The 13,990-nt window shown below is 38.9% G+C and overlaps 1 protein-coding gene across 1 annotated transcript; it reads right to left on the bottom strand.

The window, feature by feature from the left end:
• Positions 1–2,678: 2,678 nt before the first annotated feature.
• On the bottom strand, positions 2,679–3,425 carry LOC136256499 (uncharacterized). Its single transcript, XM_066049475.1, has one exon. It carries the CDS (start codon positions 3,423–3,425, stop codon positions 2,679–2,681), a length of 747 nt encoding a protein of 248 aa, XP_065905547.1.
• Between the last annotated feature and the right edge of the window lie 10,565 nt (positions 3,426–13,990).

The raw sequence follows: 13,990 nt of genomic DNA, 5'->3' as shown, positions 1-13,990 counted from the left end.
GGCACCTCACCACAGTAGGGATCAGTGGTTGTATTGTTTGATTGTGATTTGATGTCATGATTGTAGCTTAACAATCCTTGTTTCAGTGGTTTCTGTAGCATAGATCCCTACTTCACTTTTAAATTCAAATTTTTTTGATATACTAGTTTGTTGAGTTTTTTAGCTCAGGTATATAGTTAGCTGTAGCTATAAGTGTACTAATGCCTTGTTATGTTACTATGTATGAAAGATAATAAACTTTATTGTAGAAGTACAGGTGTGGAAATATAATTGTAGTGTTTTTATTTAGCATGCATGAAATGTATTTACTTTTCTATAGGTATGCATTGAGATCACCAAATGATGCTACCATTCATATGTATGTCACTGCTGTTAATGAATCCCTTAGGAAGGACATAATACAAATGAATGCCTTGTTGCAAAGTTCAATGATGTTTATAATGTAAACTAAAAACTCATCATCGATACTTAAATCTCTGCATGATCTTGACATCCTTATCATACGCCTTTTTAGATCTTACTGCAGTGGCCTCCCTGCTCTTTTCAACATCTTTATCATAAGACCTTTTAGATCTTACAGCAGCAGCCTCCCTGTTTTTTTTCAACATCCTTATTGTAGGAGGATTTGGAACTTGCTGCTGACCTCTGTTGGCCAAGCTTCAGATCACTGTAATAATAATTATGAAAATATTCTTTCCTATCAGTTCAGCTTTACGGATTCGCGAATAGGTTCCATCCCTTTCCCGTTTCTTCTTTTCTTTAGAGGGCATGACACACCATAGGTAAACTCAATACTATATTAGCTATCTGTAGTAAATAAGAAACATACACATGACAACTATATATGAGGCACATAACAACTAGCTACGAGGTGACATAGCTATAAACTATATTGCTATCAAGTTCCTGAACGGCTTATTAAAGTATGTGCTGTGCCAAAAATTGGAAGTGCATAGGCCCGTAGTACCATGCATAAGTTACCTCTGATCATAGTAGCAGTGGCGCTTAGGTCTATGGCCTGTCTTAGTACAAGTAGCTAGTATAGGATCAGAGTAGGCCTTCAGTCTGAAGCCGGCCGGGATGGTCGTTCTATTCAGAAGTTGTTCGAACGAACAACTCCTTTTTTAAAAGTCTTGAGTACCAGGATGAAGTAATAAATCTTCTCGTCAGCCAAACTATCCACTCAAGTATTTAGTAGCCAATCACACGCAGATCTTGTTCGGCAAGTGGCTGAATCAGTGTGTTCGAAGGAACAAACTGTAGAGTATTAGTCCGTCTATAACAAATCTCTTCATCAATCACAGTCCAGGCGTTGGCTAAAGTCGAAGTGACAATGAGCAGTAGTAAGATTGACTATGAAGAATGGATGAGGGTTTAAGATGTCTGTAACTGGTTACAGGGATGAATAAAAGCAAAAGTAAGACAAAATATACCTTGTATTGAGCCACATATATAATATGGTTTTGATGCTTGAAGAAGAAGACAACCAACCTGATTGAAGATAAAAGGAAAGACAAGGGGCAGATGGAGCATACTCATTGGAACCCCAAAAGGCACATCCCACCAGTGAGTTTGTTATTGTGGCGTGAAATGGTGGCCGTGCGCTGGTCTCTAGGTTTGTGACTGTGGTCAGTGAGTAACCAAATTTTGAGTTTTGGCAATTTTTTTAAAATTCTATATCCGGCCACCTGAAAGTGTTTTCTTGTTTACAGTATTTCATGTTAGATGGATTAGTATTATTCCATAAAGGTGGTTTTCGTCATATAAGATGTCTCAACAATGATTTTTAAAGGTGGCATTTTTGGCGGCATGTGTCACTTTTGATGTGATCCCTACTTAAACAGTACTACCGTATTGTTTGATTCAATTATAGCTGATTTTTTTATAGGATGTTTCACTCAATTACCCACAAGAAATGGCTTTTTTAAGTTTTCCTTTTTGTTCCACTGGGATCCAAATTTGAAACACTTTACTGTATTTTGTAACTAACTTCCCATCCCTTGATCACTTTTATAATAATTTAAATAAATAAGTACATAGAGTGCAACTGTGCATTATAATCTGTACTGATTGCTGCACAGTAATAAATGTAATGTAACACTTTGCATATTACACTCGGTAATTGTCAATTGAAACAGCATGTGTCCCACACACATGCATATGCATACACACACACACACACACACACACACACACACACACATACACACACACACACACACACACACACACACACACACACACACACACACACACACACACACACACATACACACACACACACACACACACACACACACACACACACACACACACACACACACACACACACACACACACCATCACACAACCACACTACACATACACACACACACACATAAGTGACACACACAAATACTCACATACACATACACCTTGAACCTTGAAAAGCCCATCATGAGATGATAGCTTGTCCTTGGAAAGCTCAACTTAACTGGACAGAGTATGCGTATCTACTGTTGGTTGGTTGCTTGCTTCTGCAAAAATTAAATGTCGAGATAAGTCTCTTTTATGACGAAAAGAATGTCTACATCCACAGACAAAGTTGTTGTTGGCACGTTGTATTCCTTGATGTCTAGTAACTGTTAGGCCAGAGAGTTTGGTAGAATATAGATGGTACCAGCTGTCTCAATTCCTTGTCAAGTCATACACATCCTAAGTGGTACATCAAGTGTCTTCAGGTCTGCAGCAATAACATCTCTCCAACGCTGCTTTGGTCCATGGAAAGGCTGGGGCTTAACTAATTCTCCAAACAATAATTGCTTAGGATGATGAGAATCATCCATTCTGCACACGTGCCCCGGCCACTTCATTGGTCTTTCCATTAGTAGACATTTCAAACTCTCTGCCATCCCAAACTCACTAAGCAGCTGTTCAGTAGTGATGCATTCACACCACTGCTGGTGACACGTTACACCCATAATACATCTTACACAATGATGATGAAATGTCTCTAGATGATGCACTGCAGTAGCCTTAACAGCCCAGCACTCTGAGCCATAGAGTAAGGTAGCCAGGACAACAGCCTTATAAACAGCTTTCTTCACTGTAACAGATAAATGGGGATTCACAAAAACAGAATCTTTCAGACAACCAAACATACTGGCCGCTTTTGTTATTCTAGTTCTTACATCACTTGTTACCTCACCATCATCAGTTATGACGCTACCAAGATAGGGAAACTCCTTCACTATTTCCACTGACTGATCCGCTACCGGCACACCATTTACAAAACTACTAGGGGTATCTCCAATCTTCACCCCTGTGGTCTTCATTAAACTAACTGTAAGGCCCCAATAACCTGCTATTTCCACAAAGGACCGAGCCACGGACACAAAGTTCTCATCAGATGTAGCATACAATGCAGCATCATCCGCAAATTCCATCTCAGTAATAATATTACTCAACAATCGAGTCTTGGATGTCCTGTCTCCTATCAATTTACGGCTTATACTTGAATTCCACTCCAGCTGTAGAAAATTTGCTTCTCCAGTCATCCACTACTGCTCTGAAATACAAACTGAACAGCACAGGGGCCATTGTACACCCCTGATGCAAACCATTACACACATTAACTGGAGCTGTAAGGTCCTTACCTGAAAACTTCCTCTGCTACAATCTTAAGTCTATCTTGAACAATTCTATCCAACACCTTCCCCACCACATCTAGTAGACTGATCCCTCTCCAGTTATCACATAACTTCAAATTACCCTTAGGTATTGGAACAATTAAAGCATTAGCCAGTCTTCAACAACTATCACTCCATATAGATTTAAATAGCTTACACAACTGCTCAACAAGGATCAGGCCTCCACACATCAGCAATTCAGGCAATATGCCCGGTTCTCCACCAGCCTTATGACGTTTAAGTTGGCCAAGGGCAGCTTGCACTTCTTCAGAGCTGGGAGTCTCATCTAGATGATCCCTTAAGGTAACTGTTCCATAGAGTTCAAACCTTCCACCTGGAATGTGCTAGGCACAATAAGAACCTTAAGAAAATGCTGCTGCCATCTTAATATCAGCAGGACTAGATAACGCATTACCTTTTTCATCCACTATAGTCGTAACTCGTACTGGCTTGCGCCCACCATACACAAGCTGTAGTTTCTTCATGCACTCCCACTGGACACATCCCTTCTTCATTGCAGATTCTGCCTGTTCTGTCATCTTAAGAATCTAGTACTCCTCCCTAGCGTTATCCACAGCAGCCTTGACAACATGTTGACTTCTTCGAAATTCTCTCCTTAATGATGGTATATCATTCTCTAATAACCATCTCCTACAAGCATTTTTTGCATCTATCAATGGTATCAACACATTAGCACTCTCTCTAAACCAGTCAGGTTGCTCCTCCTTCTATATCCAAAAAGCTCCTCAGCAGCCTCCAATAGCGATGACTTGGAAGTTAGACTAACAAGTCTCAGCAGCCTCATCACAACAACTTACACGACTCACCTTCTCAGTCAACACCTTCTGGTATTGCTTTCTAACTGCTTCACTAACCAAAGTGTGCACAGCAAGTGGGTGTTTCCTCCCCAAGTGTTTAACTTTGTTGTTTTGTAAATAAAAGCTCAACCTAGCCCTCACTAACTGATGGTCTGACCAGCATGAAGCTTCCCTCATCACTTGTGTATCAAAAAAAAAAAACGACGATCACCTGTGACCATTATATACAACCACAAAATCAATCATGCTGCTGCACCTAGTACCAGGGTACATCCAAGTACCATACTTCTGCTTTGACTTCTGAAACCATGTGTTCATGATAGACAACTGATTGATTTCACAAAACCCTAGAAAGTCCTCTCCAGCCTGATTCCTCATCTCTAAGCCAGCACTCCACAATTCCTCACCAGCTCTACGACAGCTCCCACTCTCGCATTGAAGTCACCCAGTATCAATAGCTCATCGAAAACAGGTACAGCAGCCAAACATCTTTGAAGATCACTCCAGAATTTCTCTTTGATATTTCGAGTTGCCCTAAAAAAGTTAGAGCATACACACTGATAACTGTGAAGAATAGGTTAGCACAGCATCGGTGACCACCCACTTGTCGTTGCCCAGCAGACACAAGTTTCAATCGAGCAACAACAATCCTAGATGATACAGCATGTCAAGAATCACCAGCTGCATGCCAAGCCTCAACGCCCTGTGGATTTAATAGAATTCCCACACCTTCACCACGCTGAGCTACCTCTCCAGAAGATAGTAACTGCCTACCAGAGTGAAGGAAACACCAACCATCACCAGCAGGCCAAACATCACATCCAAACCACTTTGTCTCCTGTATTCCAGCAATAGTAATCTCATATCGTTGTAATTCTTGCACCAACAAGTTCAATTTCAGTCAACAGGGAAATCAGGATGTGAAGTGACTGACTTAGTCACCCCACGTATTTTTGTATCCCCAACGCATTTCTCTAAAGATCGGACGTTCCATGTCGCTACAAACAAATAGTTATTACAGTGGCGCAGGTGAAAAGAGCCACTACGCTTCTTGCATACTCTCTTGTGCTGAGGTACTCCAACCTGGCTCGCAACACCAAGATGGGTTACGTGCAAGTCTGACCTGGTCTGCACCACATGGTGCGAACCTGCAGAGGGGATCATAATAGTCAGCAATTCACCAGAACAAAACTGTTCTTGACTGTTTGGTCGCATTACCAGGGATCACTACGGGTAAGTTTGCTGACTATCGCACTTAAAAGCACGGATCCCCCCCCTCCCCCCACACACACACACTTATCTCTCCCTATCTCTCTCAAGTAACTCTACCTTCTCACTGTGTCTGGAAATCTAGCGTAGTCTGCCTCATGCTTGGTTCTCTCATTGACAGCTCATCCAGTGATAGAGTAATGGACTAGATAAGAGAGAATTTGTTTTGGAGTTCACTTTGTATGTCATTTACTTCATCTTGACTTTATCAACTTCTCTCAATAGGTATTTTTTGTCATCTTTATCAACGACTTTCCTCCACCCTTCTTGACATAACAGTGATGGTAAAACATGATCATGGATTTTCTTCATTACTTGTCGTTGAACTTTATTTCATGATAGTGACAATGATGGTTGGACTGAAGCTGATGATTGGGATATGGTTTCACTATTATGATCATGATTGTCATCATCATCATCCATTGTGTCATCATTGTTGTCATTTTGGATTAAGGTAAAGTAGTCTGGAATTCATGTTTGCTGACCTTGTTGCTCATCTCTCTCACCTATAACTTCTATTCTATTTATAAATAAAAAATTTCTTTGTTGTCTCCATCTCTTTTTTTTACACGACTGTAGTTCTTCCAGAATCTCAGTATATAGTAGTAATTGTTATTTTGCCTCCAATAGCCGTTGTACCTTCGCTGTTTTTTTTTGTTTTTTTTCTGCCTGAGTAAGCTGTATTTATACCTGTATAATCTCCACAAGTGCTATGTTTAGAAGTAGTATTCCCCTAATGCCCCAATTGTTATGGCCACGTCTGTTCTAGCTTAGGTGACTTTGTCACACTTAACCTCAGTTCAACTCATTAATGGCTCTATTAACAGCTGTTACTCGCGTGTAGTAACATAACTATATTTAGTGTGCCTGTGACAGATAGGAAATTAGGTTATAACAATATATCGTGTATTGTGATATATCGATGAATCAAGGCATATGGACATAAGAAATGTACTACATTTTAATGGCTGACATTCTCATAAATCAAATTATTGTTGCCGCCTTTAAAAACCAGCCTAGAAACATCTTATGTAATGAAAATCACCTTTACAGAATAGTATTACATCAAATGTAACATTAAAAACAAGGAAACACTTACAGGCAGTCGGATATAGAATTTTTTTTTTAAATCATTGAAAGTCAGAATTTAGTGCCTCACTGCCTGACCACAGTTGCAAGCCTAGAGGCCAAACAAAGCAACACACGGCCACCATTTTATGCCACAATAACAAACTCACCAGTGGGATGTTCCTTTTAAGGTTCCAACAAGTATGTGCCCTCTGTACCTTGTCTTTCCTTTTATCTTCAATCCTCTGTCTTCTTCGTGCAACAAAACCATATCAGTAGCATTAATTATTTAAGGTGCTTATTACTTGTTATTAGACTACGCCAATGTACGGAGGTACTGGATACCTGGTAGGTACCTGTATCTTCATAATAGGACACAAGATCATGCTCATTCTTTGTTCTACACCCATTAACAATCTATTGATCGAGGCCACAATAACCACACCCTTTTAGGGTTATCTGTCTTTATAATGGAATAGTGACCACACACTGACTCAAGATACTCTAATATATCAATCAAGACCACGATGATAACACCCTATTTAGGACAAGCTGTAGTTATAATGGAATAGTATCCACGCACTTTGGTAGGCTGACTTGAGATACTCTAATACAGCTCATATTGGATACGATTAAATAATCCAGTTTGAAAACATGATGGGATAATGTGAATGGGGTGTTAGAAAAGTAAATTATTGAACTCATGGCAGCAGCAATTTACCTGGTGATTCTTTAATTGTGTTGTGTAGAATGTTCAATCAGCTAGTGACCTAACTCCTGATACTCAGTCTCATATAAAGCGATCATACACACAAACTTTGCCAGCAACAAGGAATCCTCAGGTACAGACAGGTAGATATTAGAGATGCACCAATAATCGGATCGGTGATCGGATCGGTTGCCGATATGGCAACTTCTACCATATCGGTAATCGGCCGGGCTCGTAATCAGCACAAACGCTCTGAGAACCGATATCGCTGCCGATAGTTTGCATGGCAATATGAGTGCCATTATTTGCTACAATGAAAAGCCTTTTTGCTCACTACAAGCAAATAGAAAGCCTCTCCATATACTATTCCATAAACTGAAGTGCTAAGTTACGAGAAACGATACGACTGCTTGTGTAAGTACTGCTATTTGTGTTAAAATGTTCTTACCCAGATCTTCTGAAAACGGTAGCTGTTACACTTTAACAATAAAGAACTACACCACAGGAGAGCTAAACCAGACGCTGATCCAGGATTATTTAGAGGGGAGTGGCTAGGAGCTTTGGAAATTCAGGGGCGTAGGGAGGGGGGGTTCAGGAACTCCCCCATAAAATTTTGACTTCTGCAAGCAGGATCCTAACACACCATTTAGTGTGGCAGGACAAAATGAGTGAGTAATATAGTGTAATGGCACAGCACAACAATTGATAAAGCTTGCATTCATCTCTCAGGGAAGGATTTACAGAGGTAACATGAGCCCTAGGCCTGTTAAAAAGATCAATATACTCTAATAGAGCAGTCAGGTATACTCTAATAGAACATGCAAGTAAATATATCCATGTCCATATGAAGTTTTTCAGACATTCTAACATTAAATGAAAAACTTAGCATGACCTTATAGCTTTGGTGTGCAGTGTTTAAAGATATAGAGCTCCAGTAATTTATCACCTGTGTTATGTAAAATGAATTCATGTTAGCTATGCATATTTATATAGTTATAATGTTTTGATTGTAAGTCTCATGACATTTGTATCAGTGGATTCATGGTTCCTATACCAGTGAGATAACTATCACTTACAGATTACTATGTGTCTCTATGTATTATGCTGTCTGTTTCGACTAGGTGGCTTTATCTAGTACTACCTTCATCACGGGGCACTTATATGCATCACAATTAATGTACTTTTTGCATAAAACATAGCAATTTGCTGAGTTTTGATTCATTAGAATATTGAAAGTCTCTCAGAGGCTGCAGCCCCCAGACCCCTGCTTCTGGTAACTCAATGCTGGTGCTGGAACCCCCCTTCAAAAAATCCTGGCTACGCCCCTGCAATTCATAGCTTTGACATTCCACTAAATATTGATAATATTTGTGAAGCTTTCAAAAGAAAACATCCAAGGAAAATCTGCAGTCCTTCTATTCTGTATGATTAGATTTGATTACCTTGGTTTTGTAAAAGACTATATACATGTGCATGCAAGAATGAAAAATTACATAATGTATATGGCTATGTATGTACAAGCAAACAGTACAGAAAAGAAGATACAAAAAAGGATTAAAACAAAATAACAGGGTAATGGATACTAATCATTAGCCACCCTCAGGGGGGGGGTGGCTAGCCACCCTATCCACCCCCCCCCCCTGGATCAGCCCCTGTAAACTGATAATCTGTGTATAGTAGCCATCTTGATAACTAATCAAAACACAGAGTAATCTGGACAAGGGAGCATGAATTAAAATATTTGTAGTGCCTAATTGTCTGGGTTGTGTATTAGAGGCCACACCAACCAAAGGTAACCAGGTATAGCTGTGCCTTATAGTTACATCACTTCTGTTTTCTCTAAAAATCATTAGAATATGCATCATGCAGAAGCTATACACCTGTAATTCTATTTTACACTTTACAGATTATATATACAATAATCGGATCGGTATAATCAGTATCGGCTCTTTTAGGTACAGATTAATTGGATATCAGTACAACTGAAAAATCCTTATTGGTACACCTCTAGTAGATTATATTCCACCTCATCAACATTGTATGTGTGTAGCTGCTCTATATAGACAAGTTTTTAGTATCATATTTAAAAGTGGGAACTTGTTTACTATACTCAAGTTTTGAGTGCACACATGAAAGGGTTTAGGTTATGATATTAAATAATTACACTGTATATAAATTTAAAAATGAAGTAGGAATCCAAGTGCAGTTAATATAAACATCTTAGGCCTTTATAAGGCCTTCTGGTATACAGGCTCTGCCTTTACCAGGTACTTTAATCATAATAAGTAATAAAAGCACTGAAACAAGAGATGGATGATAACATTACAGCATAGAAAATCCGTACATTGGCATGTTATAACAATTGTTTTGTTCAATGCCAAAGTAGGGATTTTCTCACTGAACTATGCTGTAATGCTATACTCTACTTCATTTTAAAAAGTAATAATTTTTAATATACTAGTTTGTTTAGTTTTTTGTTATAGCATACAGTTACTTTATGGCAAATAAATTTTGATCATCCGTAGCACATATCTGAAATAGGCTACAAATATAGGTGTTGGTTCACTTCACTATGAACAAGCAAATACAGTGCCTTCCCTATACATACATATGTTTTTCTCTGTGCACAAAGAAGTGATGATGATAAACTTCATTTCTACTGTATAGCAGAACAAGACCCTGTAACTCACAAGCATTTTAGTGTACAATGAACAGGCAACTACAATAATATTGTATAGATTAAGCTTTGTTTCATTGCATACCAAAACTAGTAATTATAAACGTGCAGCTGTTGTCAAGCTTTAACCATAGGTACTAGAATACATAATGGATTGGAAATGCGATACATTTTACGGTTACAGCTTGATACGGTCATGTGATTTATGGCAACGTTACCAAGTGTACAAACTGCAGTTGTTCTTAACACTGAGACTGTTATTTCAGGCTTTATAAAGCATCAAATTATTGCTAAAGGATTCAGCTATTTATTGGTTTGTGACTGAAGGTTAGTCGTTTCGTACAAACAAAGATGTGAAGGAAAAGAAAAGAATGCAAAATTTGTGTTCAAAAACTAGTGTGGAGGTTTTAGTGCATAGGGCATACTACATATAAAGTTCTAGAAGTGCTGAACAGTTTCACCACATCGTAATGAGTGCACATAATTATTTTTAGCACTGTACAGCAGTTACTTTCCATAAGCGAAGCAAAAGAATGGCTACATGACGGAAGTTGCTGTGGGGGTTTTCCTGACTTTGTGAAAACGAGTCTAGCATTACATGCTACACTAATGAAAAGTTCGTACCTTCGAGAGTGCAAATAAATATATGAATGAAGTAAACAAGATACCTGTTTTCGAGAAAACTCAGGGCGAACAACAAAAATTTATGTGCCTATTGAAAATGCTGCTGTACCCCATAAATGTCATCACATGACCATATCAAGCCCGTAAACGTAAAACGTATTGCGTTTCCAATCCATTATGTATTCTAGTATCTATGCCTTCGCATGTCCTAAATATGCAGTGAGGCCCACACTGCCAGAATTGACCATAGTATATTGACAGTGACAACTAGAACATGAACGGTGTATAGGGGGAATCACCTGTGTTTGCAACTACTTGTAGTGTTCCCAATCCCAAGTGGTGCTGCATGGGATAGTGTTGGAACTTTTGATCCAATCATGTCTCAGTATTTCATCAAGTGGTCCCGACTCTGATTTTAAAATACAGTGTGGATCCATCTTGGTATAGTATGAGTTTTGCTGTGTATTTTTAACATCCAAAGTTGGTCTTCCCTAACTAAAAGTGGTTTGGGCTAATGCAATTTTTACTAAGTCACTCCAATCATTGTTACTGTATGTTATATATAGTTAAAGCACTGCCACACGTTTGTATGGAAAATACTGCATGAGGGGATGTGTCGAGAGGCTGGAGCCAAGTGTTGTATTTGCCTCAAGTTATCCGGCTGTTTGTTTTAAGACCAAACTTGTACTATATAGACACTACCAATTGTCAGGTGGCTGAAAACCAACACGGTTCGAGTCTACAAAATGAACACTCCGAACAAAGATGACCAGAAACCAGTTAAAGCACTGCCACGGCCACGCTTGTGCAATATGAAAAATAGCACTCTGGTATGGTCTCAAGCCAAATACTGTATTAGTCTCTTGCCCATGCTCTCGTGCTATTTTTCCATGTTGCACTCACGGCAATGCAGAACTAACTGGTAAGATTAGTTTGGCTAGTTTTAGTGATTTACAATTTCACACACATGATGAATCATACTGTCTGAATGGGGTTGTTTTAATAACATTCCTTGCATCTATTTCTGCGTAACTGTACTGTATCACCCATACAGTACAGTTATGTAGCTAATTTAAATACATCAGACACGGATGCGGACACGATACGGACATTTTCAAAAAGCACTTTTACATTTATATAACAGTTATTTTTCATACCTAACATTGTTTTTACAGCAGTCTTTGCTTCCAGACCAGGGCGTCGATCTTGTCATAGCACTTATCCATTTATAAGAACACACATGCAAAGGACTAGACCAGCACTCCACAGAATGCCCAAGACCATATAGTGTTGTACACATGCTCTAAAGTCTAATACAGAGTTATATAATTATAGAGATTAGCTTGTATGCCCCATGCAATTTAGCTTAGCAGGCCAAATCCACAATCTTATGCCTTTTAGTATAAGGTGCAGGCGCTTATACCAAGCGTTGAGGATTTCAATGAAAGGGCCTACGAGATTAGGTTGGGACAAGCCAGCTGAACCTCTATGACACTGAATTAGGTTTCTACAACACGTGTACAACACTATATGGTCTTTAAAGTGCTAGTCTATCCTTCGTATATGTGCTTATAAATGGATAAGTGCTATGAAAAGATTGACACTTGGGTCTGGAAGGGAATGCTGCTGCAAAAACAACGTTAGGTATGAAAAATAACTGTTTTATAAATGTAAAAGTGTATTTTGAAAATATCCGTGTCTGCGTCCGTGTCCAACCGTATCCGCCTTTTCCAACTACCCAATTGAAACAGTAAAAAATACAGTGTGCAGCAGCACTTTGATCCTCCCACCCAAAGAACAATATAACTAATTAATGTACCACTGAAAGCAGCACTATCCCATTTGAGTTTGAGTCAGGCTATTGGTGGACCTGTGGTAATTGGTGCTTTTATTTATTTAGACTCTACAGCACAAGTGTTGAAGGTCTGTAGGACTCCTGTGCCAATTACATATACCAGTACAAATTTGAACATAATAGACTGGCAGAATCATTAAGCACATTGGTACAATAAGAATTTTGCAATTCATATGAAAAGGCGTAATAATGTTTACTGGTACTCGGTTAATTTAAAAAAAGATGAATAGCATAGCCACCTATTCTATTTCAAGTCAGAAAAATATTGATACAGTCTACCAAAATAGCATCTGATTTGAAGCATAACTTTGAGGCTTGATTTTGACTGCTCAAAAGCATGGACTATTTTAAAACTGCAATTTGCTCAAACTTGTATAATGAACATTTGATGGATTTTGTCAAATTTATCAACTTTTTCTTTTATAGCATTCTTAATAAGATAGAGTCTGGCAGTCAGCACAAGTTAGCCAAGCTGAACCATGCATATGTGCAATGGTAAACAAAACTGATACAATTGTCTGGTGGGCTAACTGTAGTTGACCAAAATGGTCTGGCTGGACCAATCTTCAGGACTAAAAATTTTTTCAGACCTTCCCTTCATTTTAAATCAGTGACTCATGTTTGTAGTGTGTGTGCATGCACGTGCTTATCTAGACATATCAATGTTTTGCATTATGTGAATGTGTACAGCAAAACTACTCCGTTGTAGTTATCATAATTCACAATACTATTATAAAGGAACCAGATGTAGTGAGTGAACCAGTGAGCATCAACTGGCAAGAGGGACCCCTACACCAGAGAATCATGCATACCACACCGCTGTGTTTCATGAAGGGAATACCTACGTTGGAGGAGGTATTAACAGACAAAAAGGAGATCCATCTTTGAGGTTTACAACCCAGAAAAGACTCATGGGGTGCCTCAATTGACCTTTCTCACTGCTGGTGTGTCTTGACTACCCTCAACAACTGGTTGGTTATTGCTGGAGGGCAAACAAGTGATCAAAAAGTGACCAAGAAGATAGAAAACTATATGTTAAAACTGTACTGCACCAAGATGACTAAGCCAAGATTTAAAGCCTCAGCTGTTGGTCACCAAGGAACTCTAATCATAGTTGGAGGTCTAACTGAAGGGAAAAAATGTTATGAAATAATACCTTCCACCGAACTGTTTGACAGTATCAACAAGTAGTGGTACACTACTGATCAACTACCACTACCACAGTATGGGCTACATTCAGTGATTGCTGACAATGTACTCTACCTGTTAGGAGGAATTGATCAAGATGGTAAAGCCTCTCCG

Source organism: Dysidea avara, chromosome 5 (assembly GCF_963678975.1).
Source record: "Dysidea avara chromosome 5, odDysAvar1.4, whole genome shotgun sequence".
Taxonomy (NCBI): Eukaryota; Metazoa; Porifera; class Demospongiae; order Dictyoceratida; family Dysideidae; genus Dysidea; species Dysidea avara.
This window is presented reverse-complemented; position numbering and strand designations above follow the sequence as displayed.

What these genes read in the sequence shown, in the direction of transcription:
- LOC136256499 (XM_066049475.1), bottom strand. Translation starts at nt 3,425, where the DNA reads ATGGAATTTGCGGATGATGCTGCATTGTATGCTACATCTGATGAGAAC.